The sequence below is a fragment of the Aspergillus novofumigatus genome (assembly GCF_002847465.1).
Source record: "Aspergillus novofumigatus IBT 16806 chromosome Unknown P174scaffold_7, whole genome shotgun sequence".
In the NCBI taxonomy this organism is placed as follows: Eukaryota; Fungi; Ascomycota; class Eurotiomycetes; order Eurotiales; family Aspergillaceae; genus Aspergillus; species Aspergillus novofumigatus.
The window spans coordinates 1,711,383-1,729,641 of record NW_020194280.1 but is presented as its reverse complement, the minus strand read 5'-3'; the positions used below and the strand labels follow the sequence as shown (position 1 = coordinate 1,729,641).

At 49.6% G+C, this 18,259-nt stretch overlaps 8 protein-coding genes and 1 non-coding gene across 9 annotated transcripts; 4 read left to right on the top strand and 5 right to left on the bottom strand.

Moving 5' to 3' along the window:
- Nucleotides 1–76: 76 nt before the first annotated feature.
- Nucleotides 77–867, bottom strand: P174DRAFT_463248 (DUF202 domain-containing protein; the record flags this gene model as incomplete). Its single annotated transcript, XM_024830239.1, has 2 exons — nt 77–387; nt 501–867. The coding sequence occupies 2 exons, from the start codon at nt 865–867 to the stop codon at nt 77–79; spliced, it is 678 nt and encodes a 225-aa protein (XP_024679700.1).
- Nucleotides 868–1,552: 685 nt separating this feature from the next.
- Nucleotides 1,553–1,640, bottom strand: P174DRAFT_t143. Its single transcript has one exon. It is a non-coding gene; the product is annotated as a tRNA-Asp (tRNA).
- Nucleotides 1,641–2,187: 547 nt separating this feature from the next.
- Nucleotides 2,188–3,394, bottom strand: P174DRAFT_506665 (uncharacterized protein). The gene is made up of 2 exons (XM_024831318.1): nt 2,794–3,394; nt 2,188–2,734 (listed from the first exon to the last, which is right to left on the bottom strand). The coding sequence occupies exons 1-2, from the start codon at nt 3,081–3,083 to the stop codon at nt 2,242–2,244; spliced, it is 783 nt and encodes a 260-aa protein (XP_024679699.1). The 5' UTR covers nt 3,084–3,394; the 3' UTR covers nt 2,188–2,241.
- A 1,166-nt stretch (nt 3,395–4,560) lies between these two features.
- On the bottom strand, nt 4,561–5,646 carry P174DRAFT_375423 (uncharacterized protein; the record flags this gene model as incomplete). Its single annotated transcript, XM_024822622.1, has 1 exon — nt 4,561–5,646. The coding sequence occupies one exon, from the start codon at nt 5,644–5,646 to the stop codon at nt 4,561–4,563; it is 1,086 nt and encodes a 361-aa protein (XP_024679698.1).
- A 1,190-nt stretch (nt 5,647–6,836) lies between these two features.
- On the bottom strand, nt 6,837–7,712 carry P174DRAFT_395049 (uncharacterized protein; the record flags this gene model as incomplete). The annotated part of the gene is made up of 1 exon (XM_024823660.1): nt 6,837–7,712. One exon carries the CDS (start codon nt 7,710–7,712, stop codon nt 7,050–7,052), a length of 663 nt encoding a protein of 220 aa, XP_024679697.1. The 3' UTR covers nt 6,837–7,049.
- Nucleotides 7,713–8,581: 869 nt separating this feature from the next.
- Nucleotides 8,582–11,239, top strand: P174DRAFT_434170 (ankyrin; the record flags this gene model as incomplete). Its single annotated transcript, XM_024825850.1, has 10 exons — nt 8,582–8,836; nt 8,886–9,207; nt 9,264–9,570; nt 9,610–9,760; nt 9,855–9,890; nt 9,996–10,002; nt 10,106–10,274; nt 10,300–10,691; nt 11,000–11,037; nt 11,111–11,239. 10 exons carry the CDS (start codon nt 8,582–8,584, stop codon nt 11,237–11,239), a joined length of 1,806 nt encoding a protein of 601 aa, XP_024679696.1.
- A 2,148-nt stretch (nt 11,240–13,387) lies between these two features.
- On the top strand, nt 13,388–14,813 carry P174DRAFT_515057 (pectate lyase). The gene is made up of 3 exons (XM_024832125.1): nt 13,388–13,516; nt 14,023–14,293; nt 14,373–14,813. Exons 1-3 carry the CDS (start codon nt 13,481–13,483, stop codon nt 14,774–14,776), a joined length of 711 nt encoding a protein of 236 aa, XP_024679695.1. The 5' UTR covers nt 13,388–13,480; the 3' UTR covers nt 14,777–14,813.
- Nucleotides 14,814–16,834: 2,021 nt separating this feature from the next.
- Nucleotides 16,835–17,238, top strand: P174DRAFT_376631 (hydrophobin family protein; the record flags this gene model as incomplete). The annotated part of the gene is made up of 3 exons (XM_024822704.1): nt 16,835–17,037; nt 17,079–17,145; nt 17,197–17,238. 3 exons carry the CDS (start codon nt 16,835–16,837, stop codon nt 17,236–17,238), a joined length of 312 nt encoding a protein of 103 aa, XP_024679694.1.
- A 525-nt stretch (nt 17,239–17,763) lies between these two features.
- P174DRAFT_463243 (putative chaperonin (GroES/Cpn10)) lies at nt 17,764–18,225 on the top strand (the record flags this gene model as incomplete). Its single annotated transcript, XM_024830238.1, has 4 exons — nt 17,764–17,790; nt 17,811; nt 17,989–18,101; nt 18,163–18,225. 4 exons carry the CDS (start codon nt 17,764–17,766, stop codon nt 18,223–18,225), a joined length of 204 nt encoding a protein of 67 aa, XP_024679693.1.
- Between the last annotated feature and the right edge of the window lie 34 nt (nt 18,226–18,259).

Below are 18,259 nucleotides of genomic sequence, written 5' to 3'. Positions count from 1 at the left end.
TTGTTCGATATTCCGGCCGCAATAACAATCGAGACTATGAAAATCACCAGATTCACCTATATCCATTAGCAAACTTTCACTCAAGAGAAGGGAGCATACCTACCAGACCAATGAAAATCCCTATCCAATTCAGCTCCCAACCCCCAGCACAGACCTTCCCATGTGCTACAGCGCTCTGCTGTCTCCAAAACCGATACGCTCCCATCAGAGCGACGAGAATGGCAACCACATGACAGGTAACCGCAAGAGGTATCCCAACTCTATAGTAACCCAGGCGAGCATGGTCAGCGGTCTTGCTCTGCAGACGGAACAGCTGAGCGATCAACACACCCTGCATGGCAACGGTGATCGAGGTACGGATATACGCCAAGAATGTTCGTTCCAGCGCTAGATGCTGTTAGCTTTCGAATTGCTTTTGCGTAATACCGTTCCGCAGGCGGAGAATGGACCTCGAAAATAAATTCCATCCAATGCGATAAATCAGAAATAAGCATACGTACCAAAATGGTCACGGTTGCTCTTTTGTGGCACCGTCAAACAAACGTGATTTGCCCAGAACCGTTGAATGTAGCCCAAGACCCCGTTGCGTGGCTGCCGACTGGAGCTACCCCGGGATACCGTGCGACGAGCAGTGACTCGGTATTCCCCCGAAGATATCGATCCCGAGGAGAGTTCATCCGGGTGGTCACCCTGAGTTGGAATTTGTTGGAGTTCGAACCAATCTCTCGGCTCTACTCCATGGCCGGACGGTCGCGACGCCTCACTCTCGGTCGCCGACTGCAATCTGGATTGGTGAGTGCCGGAAACGGAGGAGATCGAGGAGGAGGGCCCAGCGGCAGGCGCATGCTCGGCAGAAGGGTTTGCCATAGTTGTCAGGAAAGATGAAGAGGCTTTTATGCGATGCTGTCATTGCGGGCTTGGATGATGCGATGGTGAAGGAGAATGAGTGGTGGACTGTGTCTGGGGTAGAGAGTGAGCTAAGTACCAGGCCTATCTCTGTTTGGGTCGGCGAATCCGGCCGGTTCAGGCAATAAGGCGCGGCCGTTGATCGCCGACCCATTGAGTCCAGTTCCCACCATTAACTTGGCTGATGATGTCAAGTGTTTGTCTGATCATATCGGGGTTTGTTCAATATGCGGTGTAGATATTCTACAGTCAAATGCACGAGTTAATTGTAGGAATGAATTCCCGAGTGTTGCGCCGACATTTGACGGGTCAAGCCACGACCACCCTCCTTGCAGACACACATGGAATTCCCCTGACACATGGAATTGGCCTGGATGAGGTCATGACCAAATTGTCCGAAGCTGCCCTGATCCATACTCTCTTTAACGACTCTAGGAAATGTTATTCTTATGGTCACGTTGCGGTGGCGGAATAGGCTTCGTCTCCGGAAACGGAAAATTCTTGACATTGCTTGTGGCGTTGTGGACATAGGAGACAGCAACTGAAAGAAAAGAAAGACGACGATGGAATAATACTCTGTGCAAATATAGATCAGAACAAATATGGATAAGTGAAAAAGAACAAGGGAGTGGAGGAAAAAAGAAATCTCCCCGACAGGGAGTCGAACCCTGGTCTCCCGCGCTCGTTCTCGTTGGAGTGACAAGCGGAAATCATGACCGTTAGACCATCGAGGATTTCTTGATGGGGTTTGCCGTTTTCGAAATTATGAAGGAGAATTACCAAGCAGGGGGATGTCCAAGTGAGGGTGACCATTATTTTGAAACTCCTTGGTCGCAGAAAGCCAGAGACCTTTCTTTGTTCCATCTCATAAACATCTCTAGATCTATGCTATCCATTTATACCGGAAAAGAGGCAAGAATCAATCGCAGGCGTGACTGGCTGGTTCCCAGCCACTACTCGACCACCTTCGCACTCCAATATATATTTCCGCCTGCAGTGTTCTAGGTTGGCTTTCCATCCTGGTCATGAATCGTGAACTAGACCGATCTCTGCTCATTAAACGCACCTCCAGAAGGTGAAATCTCTTCAAACAGCGCTGTCCGAGAAACGCCTTCCCAGGAAGTCTGGTCGTCATGATCATAACTGGACTGACTAGTCAGTACATCGGTCAACTGGTTTGCGGTGTATGTGCTTTCCACAATTAGAGCGGAAGTGTCTGATTACATGATTACTCTGAATTCGAATTATCAAAGTTGGTGCTATCGATAAAAAGATTCAGGCGTCAATTTTTCCCGGACAGGTGCACGTCATCATCTTCTTATTACTTTAACACAGTCACAGTGGAGGTAACCACCTGGGTCTCTCCGATTCTTCCCTTCCCCACCAGGAGCATTGATGAATCACTCCATGCAGAAAGTCCCTCGTTTCTAGTGTGAATGGCACAACTCCCAACCCGCCGACAATCTCTTCCGGGTCATCAAGAGGGGGCACCTCCACTACATACCTCAAGGCAGTGATCTTTGTCAAAGGCCTCAGCAGAGGTAATAGAGGAAGCGGCTTGTACATTGTCCCCTTGTCGAGTGAGCGTAAGATGACGACAAGTTCCTCCAGCGCCTCAATACCAGCAAGGACAGTGCATGCTTCTTCCCAGGAGGAGGAAACATCGGCGACGATGGCCCGATTTTCAAAGGCTTGGATATCAAGCCTGATATATCGTATTGATGCGAGTCGACGAGGAACCATACACAGTGGTAATGCCTGCACCGTAAGCGGGCTGTCGAAGTGGAATCTATTCGCTTCGTAGAGGAGACGGATCGCCTCTGTGTAACTGTAGCCAATGGGCTCTGCCATTACTAGCCGAGTATTTGACTCCGAAGGAAAACTTACACTCCGCGACAGCTGCAAAGCAGCGGCAGTATCTGATTCTGACGGGGAGGTTCGCCGGGCAATCGCCTTAACACCGTGCCGTCGTCTGCCAAAGGGGGCCAACAGGAGCTGTGAATATCACTTTGCCTATCCGCCTGGGGGTTTAGATTCCTGCACGGCATGCTGCAGAGTCTCTGATGGGTCCGCCGGACATGAAGCGCATTTGGAGGCACAAGGATCTCGCGATATATCATGCAGCGGATCTCGGGGCCAGCTTCGTAAAAAATTGGGACTGGAGCTGGTCGTGACATCGTTGCTGAACATTATCCTCCTGCTGCGGCCGCAGAGTAAGGGTCAGAGAGCGGCGAGAGCGAGACAGAGCGACTGGTGGACGGCCACCAGTCGTACGGATTTTCTTCACAATCTCTGTCGGGTGAAGCGCATACCAGACGCCGTTGAAGATTAACGACGCCGCCCAGAAGAACCACAAGCCGATTATAAAGAGGGCGACGAGGAGAGTTTCCGCTGTTTGTTCTGCGAGGGACCGGACGCTCATCCCTAGTTACAAATTGTCGCTAATATTGCGAGGGTCAGTTCTTGTCGATATGACAGTGCCTCCAGTTTGTTCAGAATATTGAATAGAATAAGAATTCATCCGGCTATAGAAATCAGCTGGATTCTGCCTCATTACCTTGCCTCGTGTTGGTCTTGGCGGTGGCCTTGGCCATCCCCCCCGCCCCAGTTGGAGCAAAATATCACAACGCTAATCACTTCTTGCTGAAGCATCCATTTCATAAGCAGAGATAAGACATTTCTCCACGTGTGGTTAGTATGGAGAGAGCGGAGTTTCCCACGAGCCAAGTCACCGATCTAGAGTTCTAGACACAAGACCGTAAACAAGAGGGCCAGATAACATCAACATGGCGGAAAGATGAAAAACCCGCTCTCTAAACCCGATCTACCAACATAATGCTTTTGAGACCGTTGATAGTATTTCTACTATCCAGCATCAGTATCACCGCACATGCCACTCCACACAACAGCGCAGTCCAAAAACCCCCGGCGTCATCATCACCGGCCCCTCCTCCCTCAACATAACCCACCTACTCGAGCACAGACACCCAAACACACTCAGATATAAACATGAATCTGTCAACCATAATACCTACCACCGCGGCGACACAACCTTCCACAGCTTCGCCTTTTCCCTCCAGGAAGAATGGCAGTTCGCGTTGCGGGGGTACTACAATCTCGCGCGATTCACCGCAGATTCACCCGGCATTGATCGCCAACCAGGTCTGATCTGGGTCCAGGAGGATCAGCTCTACGTTCGTCTAGTCACTGGATCGCCTCGTGAGCGCCAGATGAGGACCTTTAGTCTAGGGAGTGTGCAGGTGGGGAGGTGGTATGTGGTGTCTGTTCTGGTCAAGTGGGGGTTGATGGGAACGGCGATCTCCAGATATGGGTTGATGGGGAGAAGGTACTGCAGGAGTGGGGAGTAGATACAATTATGAATGATGGGGGTTGTTTCGGTTTGAGAGTTGTGGGTTGGGGAAGTGTTTGGGGGTGTAGATTGTGTTTGGATTCAGCAGAAGTTGTCTGGTTATTGGTGGAGGTCTGTATTGATTTTGGTTGAGATGGCATCTCGTGATCATAAATAAGTTATTTGATTTAGAGGATTATTGATGAGCTCATGTACTTTCATCTTCAGCGAAGCACTGCATTGTGCAAACCATAAAGCTTTTGTTGACATACGACACACATCAAGCGGAAGAATGGCAGTGAGCCCTAAACCTTACTATCTTCATACCGCGCCAGGCTATTCCTCGCCGTCGCATTGAGAACATAACATGGTAGTATAGGCTGTGCCATTTCGGACGACAGCTGCGGATCGACGACTTCCCTCTGGCTTGGTAAGGTCACGGTCGTCTGGTCACGACTTTCCAACGGAGCAATAATCGATGTCGACATATTCGGCATTGGAGAAAGATGCGGCGTGCTAGGTCTGAAGAGGGGGTGGATGTTCTTCTCAATAGCTTCGAGGAGGGACTCGCGAGCGGTCGGGGTGGGAGTCGGCGTGATGGCTACCGTACTTTCCCCGTTAATGGATTCAGGGCAGCGAATGACGGTGTCGATGGATGGTGTCGATTGGAGCGACTTCTCCCTGCTGCGGGTCTGCAGAAAGAGCGGCTCGGGGTCTTTGCAGGTGTAGTAGTTTGGGAGTGGGGAGCGGAGGATGCTTGTTCTGACGCTCAGCTCGCTCTGAGGGGATGGTAAGGGGTCGAGAAATGAGGGGACGGGTGATAGGAGAGGGTTCCTCCACTGCGGACTCTGAGGTGAGATGAGGTTTGTCGTTGAGAAGACCGAGTCGGCTGTGCGGCCGATATCAATGGATGGATTGGACACTCGACCGGATCGGTTGTCAAGGATGTTGGAGAGGACGAACGAGAGGGCACAGAGAAATCCTTGACAGTATGCTGAGATCGTCCATAGGACGGCATGGGATATGTTCAGAGACAGCCACACGCTGCTGGATGAACTCTCTGGACTGCTGAAGTAGAGGTGTTGCACCCTCTCACCGCTGATGATGCCGATATTGATGAAGACGATGAGACTGAAGAGAGCTCGAGCTCGGAATTTCCACAGGACCCATTCCCTTGCTTGAGGTTCGCTCTCAAGGTATAATCGATAGGTTAGAAGACCAACAAGTATGAAATTAACGGCTGAGAGAGATACGCTGCACCATTTGGTAGGGTTGGGTTCGTTGGATGGGCTCTCTTGAAGTATGTAGGAAGTAATGGAGATAGCAAGATCAGTGAGAACGGAAAAGGCCGTGATACTGCCTACGAGGCAGACAAGCATGGTTCTTCCCATGCTGACTGCGAGGGTGTATAATAGGATACCGAAGTAAGCAATGTAAGCAATGTAAGGTAAACAATCGAAGGAAGGGAAACCAATATGGGGTGGACTCCAGATTGAAATACACTGCGACGGAATGCTGGGGATCAATGAGAGGGCGTGAGCATTATCAGAAGCCTTTTCAACAACTCGCGACATTAGGAAATCTAATTAAGTTTGCAAGTTAGCAAAAGAGAGTCAATGACGACTACATCGCATCAAGATCTAATCAAACTCAAGTTGGGTGAGAGAGAAGGCAGTTTTGAATTGCAGCTAGAGGTAGTCGGTCTATATAGACTAAGATTGACAAAACCTTGTCTCTTCGTCTTCTCAGTTGTACATGTTCATTGGAGCTTCATGTTATCATGGTCCTGACTCCAGTTCCACCTGAAATCGGAGTTGCTGATTTTGACAGAGACCACGCGGGTTGGCTGCATATTCCCTGATTGAATATCAACGGCCTGGTTGACATCGGCCAGTGAGAATCGCCAACGGGCATCCCGGATCATGAATCAGGGCAGAAATTGGATCCTTCAAGACTGAATCCAATCGGGTCTGCTGCCTATTCCTTAGTGTCTCCTTTAGTCTCTCGTTAGCTTTGCTTTGTGGGGGTCAACGGGACAGAAAATCGACAAATGCCCGCTTTTACCATTGGGCATGCATTTCATTGCTAGTACGGATTGAGGTTGTCGCTGGAAGCTTGGACAATGAACTCCGAAAGTCTTTCAGGAACACAGCACGTTCTCTTTTTCGGGGATCGATCTAGACTGCCTCTCTAGGCCACTGTTGATGTCGGAGATCAATCATCTTCTTCCAGAACAGGAAGAGCATGATCCAGCTGCTTCTAATCATTATCCACTGGCTTTTAGTGCGCACGAACATGACAGAAAATGATGTAATAATTATCGGGAAATGCAGCCATAATAAGGTTAATACTCTCGTGTCAGGTCAAATGTACCCATGCAAAGATTCGGCCATCGTATCGTGATGATACACCAAGAAGTAATGAACAAATGATATAGCTTACTCGACTCCTTGGCATGGGAGCTGCAATCGTACTTTATAAACCAAGGGTAATACAAGTTTCTCATCTACTAGGTATTGCACTCTGTATATCTCATCCGGCGAGATACAGTCCACGACTTTTACCTCCTTGGAGGTTGAATAGCAGATGTTACATGAATTAAATTATATACCTCCTAATATACATATCTTGTTTAACTCTAACCTGCTTACGCTGAACAGCAACATCTATGAAACATGCAAGCCAAAACGGAACAGAAACTCATCACCACATACAAGAAGGAAAAAAGGAAAAAAAAAATCCAACCGCACAGACAGCGAAAGAGAGGAGATTCGTCCATACAATTAGTCTACCGTCAATTCTTCAAATCCATCAAATGCTTCACCCCCGAATCCATCATCCACCACGCCGTCAACTCATGCATCCACTTGCCCACCGCAGTCTCCAACGGCATCACCCCCTTCTCCCCCTTTGGCTTCCACATCAACGTTTCATTCATAAACACCATCTGATCGTCCTTCTCCGTAATCGTAGTCACCAAACGACCCCGAACGACCCCCATCGGCTTAAGCTCAAACTCCACTTTCCCCGGCGTCCGCAGAATGACCCGGTAAGCGCCGCAGACGAGATCCCCCTCCTTGAAATCCAGACGCTCGAGGTTCGCAGCCTTGAAACTGGGCTTTTCGGCCTCTGTGCTCATCGTTCGGAGGATATATGCTTGCGGCAATCTCGTGAAGCTACTCATATTTCGCCGCATCAAGCGCGTGAGCAGTTCTTCAGTCGGTAGGGCGGGGAGTTTCCCGCGTGGCACGGCTATCGAGGCCGAGTCGTAGACGGCTACTGTCTGCTCCGTGAAGACCTCATCAGGGGCTGTGGTGATATTGGTGGATACTGAGCGCGGGAGATGCCCGTGTTGCGCTTTTATTGTGACGCGGGATTTGAGGTTCTGGCGGAAGAGGTAGACTCCCACGGCTGTGGTGCCGAGGATGGCAGACGTAATGGGGAGGAGAGCTTTCATGATGTGATGGCGACTCGGCTGGTGAAGAAAATGGAATGTTTGCGAAAGTGGGCGAGCTCCTATGGATTAAATAGAACGAGTTACGGAAACGCCAACGTCACGAGTCCGAATACGAGATCTGGACGCCGGCATGACCCACTCGCATTCTTGACTCTATTGTTACGCTGGAGATGATTGGTCCATTTTCAGGCCAAGATGAAGTGAGTGACTAATTTATGTCCATAACCAGTCACAAGTCATACATAACTCTATGAAGATGCATGTGAACAAACTTATGCTCATTTCTATAACAACGGATGAGCAGATGATTAAGTTAAATAAGTCAAAAGAAACGAAGGGAGAATATCAGAGCTATTAAAGGAATGATCACAGGATCCAGATAGACAGCCCATGAACTGACCTTTTGCCAATAATGGAAACCAAATCTTCTACAGGATGCAAAGACTGGAGTATAATAGGAGCATTTCTGAGAACCTAAATCCTCATCTAGAGACGAGTGAGGCATAGCGTACATGGAAATTCTAAATGACCTCATCTAGGATTCACACTACCGACATACCCTCTGTTGTTCTCTTCATCTCTAGTTACAATAGAAAGCTGAGCAGAATTCAATATGAGCTCATTTGAAGGGCTCCTGGTGAATATCTCTTATCATGTGGGCTCATGAAGGACACTACATAGTGAATGTAATCTAGCTTGTGGCCTCATTCTAAGGCAAAACGAGGAGAATTCAAAACATAAGCGTGCAATCTCTGTTATAAATCTTCTCCCAAGAGCATCATCTTTCTTTCACCTTCCATCGCGCACGTCCCTAGTTCTCCTGCTCCATAACACAGGGACAAAATTTGCAATATCCCCATACAGGCAATATGAACTTAGACTCTAGCATGCACGCCTCGAAGTTACTCCATCTGCCGACTGAGATCATCCAGCTTATTGTGGATCACCTGCGGCCCGACGAAACCATATCGCTTCTCGTTGCAGTCCCAAAACTCGCCGACCTCGTGACTGATGAGCAACTCCGGTGTCAAGACAGATGGAGCTATACCATATTGTACTATGCCGTTGCTGAGAATGCCGAAGCAATCGTCAACCTCATTGCGAGAGGTTGTGCTCAGGACCAGGTGGCTACTTGTCAGGGCTATACGCCCTTACATCTTGCTATTTCTGGAGGTCGCAACAAAATTGCTAAAATGCTTATTCAATGCTGGTTTTGACTTGTCGGCCAAGGATCTAGGGGGAAAAACTCCGCTTCATTGGGTTTGTTCTCAAAGCGGCAGGAACAGCAATTTTGCTGAAATCGTCCAGCTCATGCTCGCTAAGGGGGCCGACCCCTCGATTGTCGCGAGATTCCAGGAAACACTTCTGCACGCTATTCTTCAGGCAGACCGGAAACCCAACCTCGCCGTCGTCCAGATGGTGATCGACGGTGGGGTAGATGTCAACGCCTTGGACATTGATGGGATTTCGCCTCTCTGGTTGTCTGTCACCAATGGTCATGAAGATGCTTTCGAACTTCTTCTCACTCATGGAGCGGACCCGCTTATACAGACCCCCCGTCGATTTTACACGAGGCGGTTGCATTTGAACGAGAGAAGCTGGTGAAACGCGCCGTGGAGCTCGGTGTTGATCTATCGGTGCGGGACCACGAAGCAGAGACCGCATTGATGGTAGCTGCTCGTTATGGGCCTGACAACATTGCTCAGATACTCCAATGCAGACTGTTGGAACATGGTCGTCCAGACCCAGGGCAAGTTTGGAGTAGAGACACACACCAGAGTTCACATGAATTGACGAGATGCCTTATTCGCTTGAGGAACTTCAGCCACTTAGTTTTGATGGTGGAGTTGCAGGGGTGGTAATACTGACTAGATACATTTCTGTTGTTAGTATGCAGCCGCAGTTCGCTGAAGATACTCTGTGAGAAAGTTCGGCGCTGGGAAATCTTCGACGATGTCTTCATTTCTGGTAAACTAAGAGTACGCAAGCCCGCGCGAGCTTTTTACGAGCAAGTCCTCAAAGCTGCTAGACTTCCGGGCCAATCTACCGTAATTCGTCGATGACCGGACTGAGAACGTCATTAGCGCCCAGTACCTCGGCATGCATGGACTGTTGTTTGAAAATACTGATAGGCTGCTCTAGAAGTTGTACAATCTGGTCGGGGAGCCCGCACAAGAGGTAAGGCATGGCTTCGTAGTCAGGCGAAGGATAAGTGGTGCGTTAGTGATGCAGGAATCGAGATCCGAGACCAATTCCAACAGCTGCTTCTGTTGCATCTCACAGGCGATGGGTGAGTCGAGAGCTCTCAGGGAACTGTTCATTAACCCATCAAACCGCCTTTGTTGATGACTTTCAGGGACCTTGTCTGTATTGGCCAGCCTAATCCCCCGAAGGTCACTGGAACGTGTTTGCCTACGGGCCACCGGTGCTATCAACAAATACTTATCCGGACGACTTGGGCACTACGGCTCTCGCTCTGATGGCATTTGACGTTGCTGAGGAGATCAGACATAAGACTATGGATGACATGTTGCATTATCTAAATCCGGACGATTGGTATACGTGAGTGACCCTCAGACAAACGCAGTCGCTGGGACACAATGAGGCTCCTTGTTGCTCAGTTATACTTCGACTCCACCCGGCCGCATATCGACCCCTTCACCTCAGCCAACATGCTCCGCATATTCTACCGCAATGGTCGGGGCAGTCAGCTGATAGCTACTCGGCACTTCATGGAGGACATGCTGCGAACGCGTGCATATGAGCATGGTACTCGTTATTATCACCTCCCAGATTTCTTCATGTATTATCTCAGCGATATGAGTGTCCACCACAGAGAGGATCAGGACCTCCATGCCCTGGAGGTTCTCTTGCGTCAGCGTCTTCAGGAGCGCATGGGCTTCACTACACATGCACCCAGCACTGCTCTTCGTCTAATATCCTCTAACAGCATGGAGATGAGCAACATCCAACCTGACGGTAGATGGACAGGATGGGTGTATTGTTGGGTTTGGGGGGGAACCTTTCCATCAGCCACGGTTTATCAACTGCTTTGGCCGTGCCGTGGCAGCATTGCGTGGTGCCCAAGTGGGTATATGGTTATGACCTCTGATTGTTAGGACTTCCACTACCCACCTCCATGTTAGATTACAGACCGGGACTTGGAGAAGACTAAGGAGGATATGACCGTCAATGCCAGGCGATGAAGAGATTAAGACGAAGAGGCCAGCGTCTCGGATCATAAGATATAGTGGCTGCAAGTTATTATAACTGAGACTTTTCATTAGCCACGAATATGTTACAGGACGAAAACTATGGTCTGCATGTAAGCCATAGAAGGTGTCTCACTTATATAGTTCCACTGTTGAGGCCTTGACAATAACACCTACCCTTTCAAGCCCAAGTCTTTCTATAATTTGGAGATGCATGGAAAGGTTGAGTTTACAGCAATCTCGCATGAGGGTAATATGGACCCTATGAACCTGATGCAAAGCTATGCGACAAATTGTACGACAGCCACTCATTAGACTCAAGAGCCAGTGTGTCCCCAGGATCCTGCTAGTATCAACTGTCTCGTGCTCACAGCTTTCATAAATGGTAATATCATACCATTCCTATCTATTCAGAAAATGATCTATCACGAGTCTCCTCCCTGAAACCACAGACATGATACATCTGTAGATATACTGAATCGACCTTTCAGCCAAAGCCTATCCTCCTATGGTTACAATCTTCAGTTCAACCTTGGGCAGATATGTGCCTTTCTACCATAGCCTTTAGTTGAGACACTCCTCCTTCGCATTGATAGCAAATGAGCAGTGATTGTCTTGACACCGACTACTTGACAACAGCCGCACTCCAATTCATGGCCTCCGTTGCAGAAACAGTAGTAACAGGATCCGCGGAGTGTGGATGGAATATTGCAGGACTGTGTTGCCCCGCGAACCTCCTATTTTGCTGTCAGGGATTGAATAACTAAATGATCCCGATGTTCTTACAACCCCAGCGAGTGGCAAGTGAAGAGCCAAGCAGAGTCATTTCTGCTGACACTGGTCATGATTGGGTTAGGATGATACGCGGTCTCCGATTCATGCGAAGTTGAATATCCAAACTCGTAGCCTCCTGCATGTTTTGTATGCTTTTCTCTCTCTCGGCATTGATTTTCTTCAGGGTCTACGCGCCTTATTCTTGGAGGAAACCATCTTTGCCAGTCGGGACCTAATTGGACATAGTTTCCATCAGAATGCCTTGGCCAGGACTACATGACTAAATTCACTGCGTTCTGCAAGAGCAGAAATGTATATAGTCTCGTCATGGTACAAGGCCACAAGGACGCAGATCCTATAATCCACACAGGCAATAGGACGAGACGGACAAACTGTACGAGTACTCCAAGTTCTATGTCGATCACATTTTCTCGAGGGAATATCTTCTGCACGGGATAATGCCGTCACGAGACATGTCCGAGCACTGCAGCGATGAGAGAATACCAATCAACTCGGCCCGCGTGAGACACGCTGCAGGTGGTTATATTAGGGCGGCAGTCGGATGCTATCCCGAGCTCAATTGATTGAGAAAGGAGATAGTCCACCACACTGGATGGGCTCATCTCATGATGCTGTCTACATCCGCTATGGGTTAATACCTCCGTGGCGAAGGCGAGCAAGGCATCTGCTTAGGAACCACTAGTTCGAAGGCTCGATGCCCTCCAAATGTCGGTGTACTCAGTCCCAGATCACTACATATATTATAAATTAAATGAAGTACAAGAATAGATGGATATAATGTATCCATACTCTCTAATTACTAAGCAGCTAGAAGTGTGTCAACATAAACGACTTGACAGAGGGTGTCCAGGACTACCACTTCTAGCTGGTAGAAAGGATAGAGTGCAGTATATGCCAAACAAAGTGGCAGAGAATGACTGCCATAACCAATAGGAAGCACTCGGCTCATTTTCTCTTTTATGGCTTCGGGTAAATCAGTACCGAGTATCCGTACTCCGTTAATACGTACTTTCTCTGTCAGTTACTCAGCAAATTGATCCTTCCTCGAGTCAAAAGAACAGCCTACGCCCGGGCTAAGTCCGCGGGGATAAGCTGTTCTGGGGCAGATGAAACACAAGAGTCTCTTGGCAGGTGTCCGGGGGGCTTGGCACGGAGACATTGCTTCATCGGTGTGATTCATGACTTATTGGATGGATCATCTAGGTGATGCCAAGAACCTGCTGATTGTGTTCTTGTCTGCTCTGTCAGTTTGACCGCTATGAAAACAATCTCTTTGTAACCGGATTGCCTGGTGTTCCAGGTACTACGGAGTATAACTACGTCAAGTATCCATTCTATACTTGTATATGCTATGTGATCTCCAAGAGAAACCAAGCTACATGTGAGAAATCTCGGTATCACATCCCGTACTGGGAGGGTCCGCTGCTCCACAGCCCCTGCGCTAGAACAGTCCAGAGTATGGGCCAGTGAAACACCGTCCGACCGCAGGAGATTATAAGGGCGCCAAGCATATCATACTCCGAGATTGGCTTTCTGGGTTTGACGGAGCGAGAATCCCGTTGTTGTTCGAAGTTGTCGACCTGGAAATGCCGCTGCACCTTTGCCCCTGCATAGATACTCCACGTCTCTTGCATATTTCCCCGACTTCCCGAAGAGTTAGGGAGTGTGCTGCAGTATGTCCCTGGAAAAAGTTGCATAACAGTCTCCAGTGATCGTCTTCAAACCCTGCACTATACGAGTCAGAATCGATATGCTCCACCAATGAGCGGCTTTTGGGTGATGGAGTCCTCCAACAGGGTGAGACTAATATACATTAACGCTGGTTATATGGGTCCCTGATTCATTAATCACAGGCAATACTGGTCCCTGACTCGCCTGACTCAGGTCATAGTTCCCAACTGCTTTTCCGCTGGTAAACGCCATGAGTGCTTGGCGTCATGGACCAGGGGCTTTCGGGATGATGCTGTCAATGGCGGAAATGGAGTTCATCACCGCCGTTTCACTTTGATATTTGCTTCATTAAACGTAGAGGGCGGGTATCGCAGTGAGACATACCAAGAATTCCATATTGCATTGCTTTCGGGATATCCTCAGCCCTGACAGGTATAAATCCAGCTCCTTTGCCACCGTTGTCCTCCTCCTCATCACCACCCTCCTCTCCATCAACACTCCAGACAAGCAAATCTTTCAGACTCCATCAATCAATCAATCACAATGTATCAGCCTCTTCTTCTCCTCCCTCTCCTCCTCACCTCGGCCTTTGCCACCCCCATGATCCCACCACCCACCTGGCCCTCGACAAGCGCGCCTCCTTCCCCATCCCCTCCTCCAAGGGCAGCGTGACCTACTCCTCCCCCAAGTCCGTCAGCGGCGTCTTTGACGGCGGTCTGAAGACCTACGGCCGTGGCGTCAAGTGCTCCGGCCAGAAGGAGGGCGGCGAAAAGGACGCCGTCTTCGTCCTCGAGGAGGGCGCCACCCTCAAGAACGCCATTATCGGCGCCGACCAGATCGAGGGTGTCTACTGCAAGGGCTCCTGCACCATCCAGAACGTCTGGTGGACTGATGTCTGCGAGGGTATGCCCCCCCCCCCCCCCCTTCTTTCCCCATTTCCCCCCAAAATCTCCATCACAGCCTCCGGCTAAATGTAATCTAGATGCCCTCTCCCTCAAGGGCACCGGCAGCGGCACCCACCGCATCATCGGCGGCGGCGCCCGCAACGCCGACGACAAGGTCATCCAGCACAACTCCGGCGGCAAGGTGATCATCCAGGACTTCACCGTGCAGAACTTCGGCAAGCTGTACCGCGCCTGCGGCAACTGCAGCAAGCAGTTCAAGCGCTCCGTCGAGATCAGCGGCGTCAAGGCCTCCAGTGGCAAGTCCCTCGTCGGCATCAACTCCAACTATGGCGATACCGCGACTATCTCTGGCTGTGCTAGCAGCGTCAAGGAGATCTGTGTTGAGTATGAGGGTACTGATAACAACGACCAGGAGCCTAAGAAGAAGGCTTCCGGTCCTAGCAACGCTTGCAAGTACACGGAGCCTTTGGCTCAGTGCTAAGCGATTGTTTGTTGAGGGAGGGATGAGTTGGATGAGCTTGAGTGGTATTGTTTGTGTATAATACGCAGTATCAGCCAGATAATAACAGGCTTCTAGCTTGAATTTGTACCAATACTCTAGAGATTTCAATGGCAGAGCGCCTGTTCTTGACACTTCGGTCGCGTCCGAGGATTCGCAGCAAACAGCCCACTTCAGCACGGGAGATAGACAGGAGGAAACTCGATAATCTCAAGCATGTATTTTGTTGTTCCAAATAGACCACCGTCATTATATGCAGCCAAGCATATAGGCGAATGTAGGCGGATTGATTCACGAATATAATTTCCGGAAAACTGGTCGCGGTATGATGCTTCGGCAGCTTGAATAAAGGTAGGCTTCTTTTACAGAAGAAATGCTGTCCGCTGATGAGAAAAGTGGCTGGTTGCGTCTTTGGTCTGGCGATCTAACGCGTCGTGATCTGCATATAGTTACAATGATGTATCCAGTTCAGTGGAAACATGCGCAGGCCTGCTAGATCGAGTTCGTTTACTGAACACCATTTTCAGTTGACCGTCTGCAGGAGCATCCTTCGTATGTTTGGCTTGCATTCGACATCCCCTGACGTATATGCCGTTGAAGTCGTTTAGCTCTTGCAAGAGTATCAAGTCCGGTTGATCCGTCTTAGCGTCCGGAGACGTAGTGTCCCCTTACTCCGTCCTGTGGCTCCAGCTGTTCTCCGTTTGTATCTTCGACGCCTGGACCTGACGTCACTTGCTGCTCAATGATTTTGAGCAGTTCCCTTCCAGATGGATGGCGGTCCTTGCTGAGGAACAGGAACTGATCGCAGAGTTGAAGATCTTGTTGCAAAACCACCAGCTGTTATGGGGGTTGCATTATCAGATCTCTGGCTTAAGAGTAATGCGGGAAATAAAGTACCGTAGCCTAAGAAGCCGAAAGATTCAGGGGACTTGAGCGATGCCACAACACTGAATGCCGGGGCCTAACGCTGAACAGTGACATAGTCTGCTGGATAGTGGGGGTCAGACCCTCACTGCCGACGCAGAGACCCTGGACTGAGACATCCATGTCGCCCCGGTTACTGACATCCGGGCCTGACTGAGAGACACTGATCTCGCTGACGGCGCTCTGAAACCAGTTAAGTTGCATATTGCATTCCAGGGCTTCGGAGAATACGTACGTATTCCAGAAATCTGAAGCCACATTGATTCATTCCCTGTGTATGACATGCTTGTAGCCAAAAAGGTTTGCGGTGTTGTGCCTGCTGCTGGATCTCTTGACCGCTACACAGCTCCCAGCATGAGAGGGATTAGATTAGCTTTGAGCTAGTATTTGTAATTCGCCATACCTGAGCTAGAGCTTGCATTGACTTGACGTCCTCCGGGAATGAGGCTGGCTGGGATGCGAAGCTATGCTCCACGCGACCTGGTCACGACGAGGTACTTCGAAGATGACAGCAGGAGAGAATAAATGCTATTCGACAATAGAATCTGTCATGGCTGAATAGCATTTCAGACACGAGGATCTGTGAGAGGGTTGAGGTCACAGTTATGGTAAGCTTACCCCTTGCTGTCCCATTCCCGGTTCAATATATCGAATTGCTTGGGCCAAGGAGCGAGCGGCCACCCCCTCGCTTCATCACATGTCCTAAGGTCGTGTTTAAAAGCTTCTTGATGCTGTTCTTAGGGTCGATCGGTGCTACACCGCATTCTTCAACAGCCGAAAAATGTACCATCGCCCCAGGTCTCCGATCATTAGAGCCCGGGGGTGCGTCTATGGCTTCACGGGCATTTCTCACCCGAGAATGACACCCGCCTTACTCGCCAAGGATAGAGTAAGACAAGGCTTGCATGAGGAATGATGAGAGTCTCGTTCCAAGTCCATCTCGAGGATGGCAGGTGTCAATGACATAACGCTTCGACTCCCTCGAGCCTGGTATAAAGAGACGACACACCCACGACCAGGACATATTCCAACACTCACAATCACAAGCACAAGCACAAGCACGAGCACACTGCCAATCACAGTCACAGACTCAATCAACCAGTTACTACCTGCAAAATGCTGTCCCGCACCATCCTCATTGCCCTCGTCAGTGCCGCCTGCTTCGCGACCGTCAACGCGCAGACCTGCAGCGCTGTCAACAAGAAATGCTGCCAGCAGCTCCAGAACGCGAAAAGCCTTAATGCCGATGCCTTGAGCCTGCTCCGACTGTTGAACGTGGACGTTAATACCTTGACCGGCAGTGTCGGTCTGACCTGTAAGTGTCTCCCAGAAGTCTATCTTGCTCTTCTTTGCTAACGAGCCCAGGCACCAATATTGTCAGCGGTAGCTGTGATGCGAAAGCTGCGTGCTGCACTGGCAATAACTACGTAAGTAGACATAGCAGAATTCCGTCGAGTGGCATACTTACTTGATATTAGAACGGAGTCATTGTTCTTGGCTGCACCCAGATCCAGCTGTAGCCGGCGTCTGCGGAAGGTCCTGGCATCTGGTGAAGCGAGATGCTTGAAACGGTGGATTGATGGGGTTGACTCCGTAGTCTCAGGATCAGTTATGGTTAGCAGTTAGGAGATGAGTAGTAAAAAATCAAAATGAAAATGTGCTCAGTTTGTCTGGGCCAATGAGAGCGTCTTTCGTAGGAATTCCGAGAGTATTTTATCCAGTAACGTGTCTAACCTACGATCGATCCATTCTCCGGCTACCCCCTGGTCAAAGCTTGGACGCAACCAAATCTAGAAGGGATCGGATGTGGCCAGAACCGTCGAGCGGAGACAGACTTGACAGCTCATCTGATTGGGTTCAGGGAGATGGAAGCGTCATAACGAGATATGCCTACCCGGAGGGGATAAAATCAGATGATGCTCCGATACCACCTGGGTAGACTTACATTCTGTGTGTCCTGTATAATCATGCTGACAAGCCCAACGAGTAACTAACTGATCATCACCTATCGTGTTTTGCACCATTTTATCGTGTAGATATCGGCAATGGCAAAAGCGGACGCAGTTCACTCGGTATGTAGCAACAGCCTTAGAGTTTGCGGATTCGCCACACCTCACCCTCACCATCATCATCATCCTCCACACCAAGTGTTGATTGATGATTGACAATTAACAAAAAGTTGTTAGTACCTCTGCCCAAAGGAAAACACCGTGATCATCCAGCCTGAAGACGACATCACGCATGTCGGGACGGCAAACTCGGGGACAAAGACGATGAAGCCCGCGCGGGGGTCGTGTTGGCGGTTGGCACGACCAAGGCGCTGGGAAATGGGGGGAGGCATGCGATGGATGTGAGGCTGGGGGATTTGGTTATCTATACCAAGGTGAGATTCACTCTGCACAAGCTTCTGGAGAAGATTTTGAGATGATGCTGATGATGGGTAGGGGAAGGGGAAGGAGGTGAGGGTTGATAACGATGAGTATTTGCTTCTTGATCGAGATGAGTGAGTGTCCTTCTGTTCTCCTCTTGATGTTTGATGCA

Coding starts and splice junctions, on each gene's coding strand:
- P174DRAFT_506665 (XM_024831318.1), bottom strand. CDS start 3,083: ATGTCACGACCAGCTCCAGTCCCAATTTTTTACGAAGCTGGCCCCGAG. Junction 2,735..2,793: donor CTTTGCAGCTGTCGCGGAGT/GTAAGTTTTCCT, acceptor CATTGGCTACAG/TTACACAGAGGCGATCCGTC.
- P174DRAFT_515057 (XM_024832125.1), top strand. CDS start 13,481: ATGAGCGGCTTTTGGGTGATGGAGTCCTCCAACAGG. Junction 13,517..14,022: donor TGATGGAGTCCTCCAACAGG/GTGAGACTAATA, acceptor GCCCTCGACAAG/CGCGCCTCCTTCCCCATCCC. Junction 14,294..14,372: donor GTGGACTGATGTCTGCGAGG/GTATGCCCCCCC, acceptor AATGTAATCTAG/ATGCCCTCTCCCTCAAGGGC.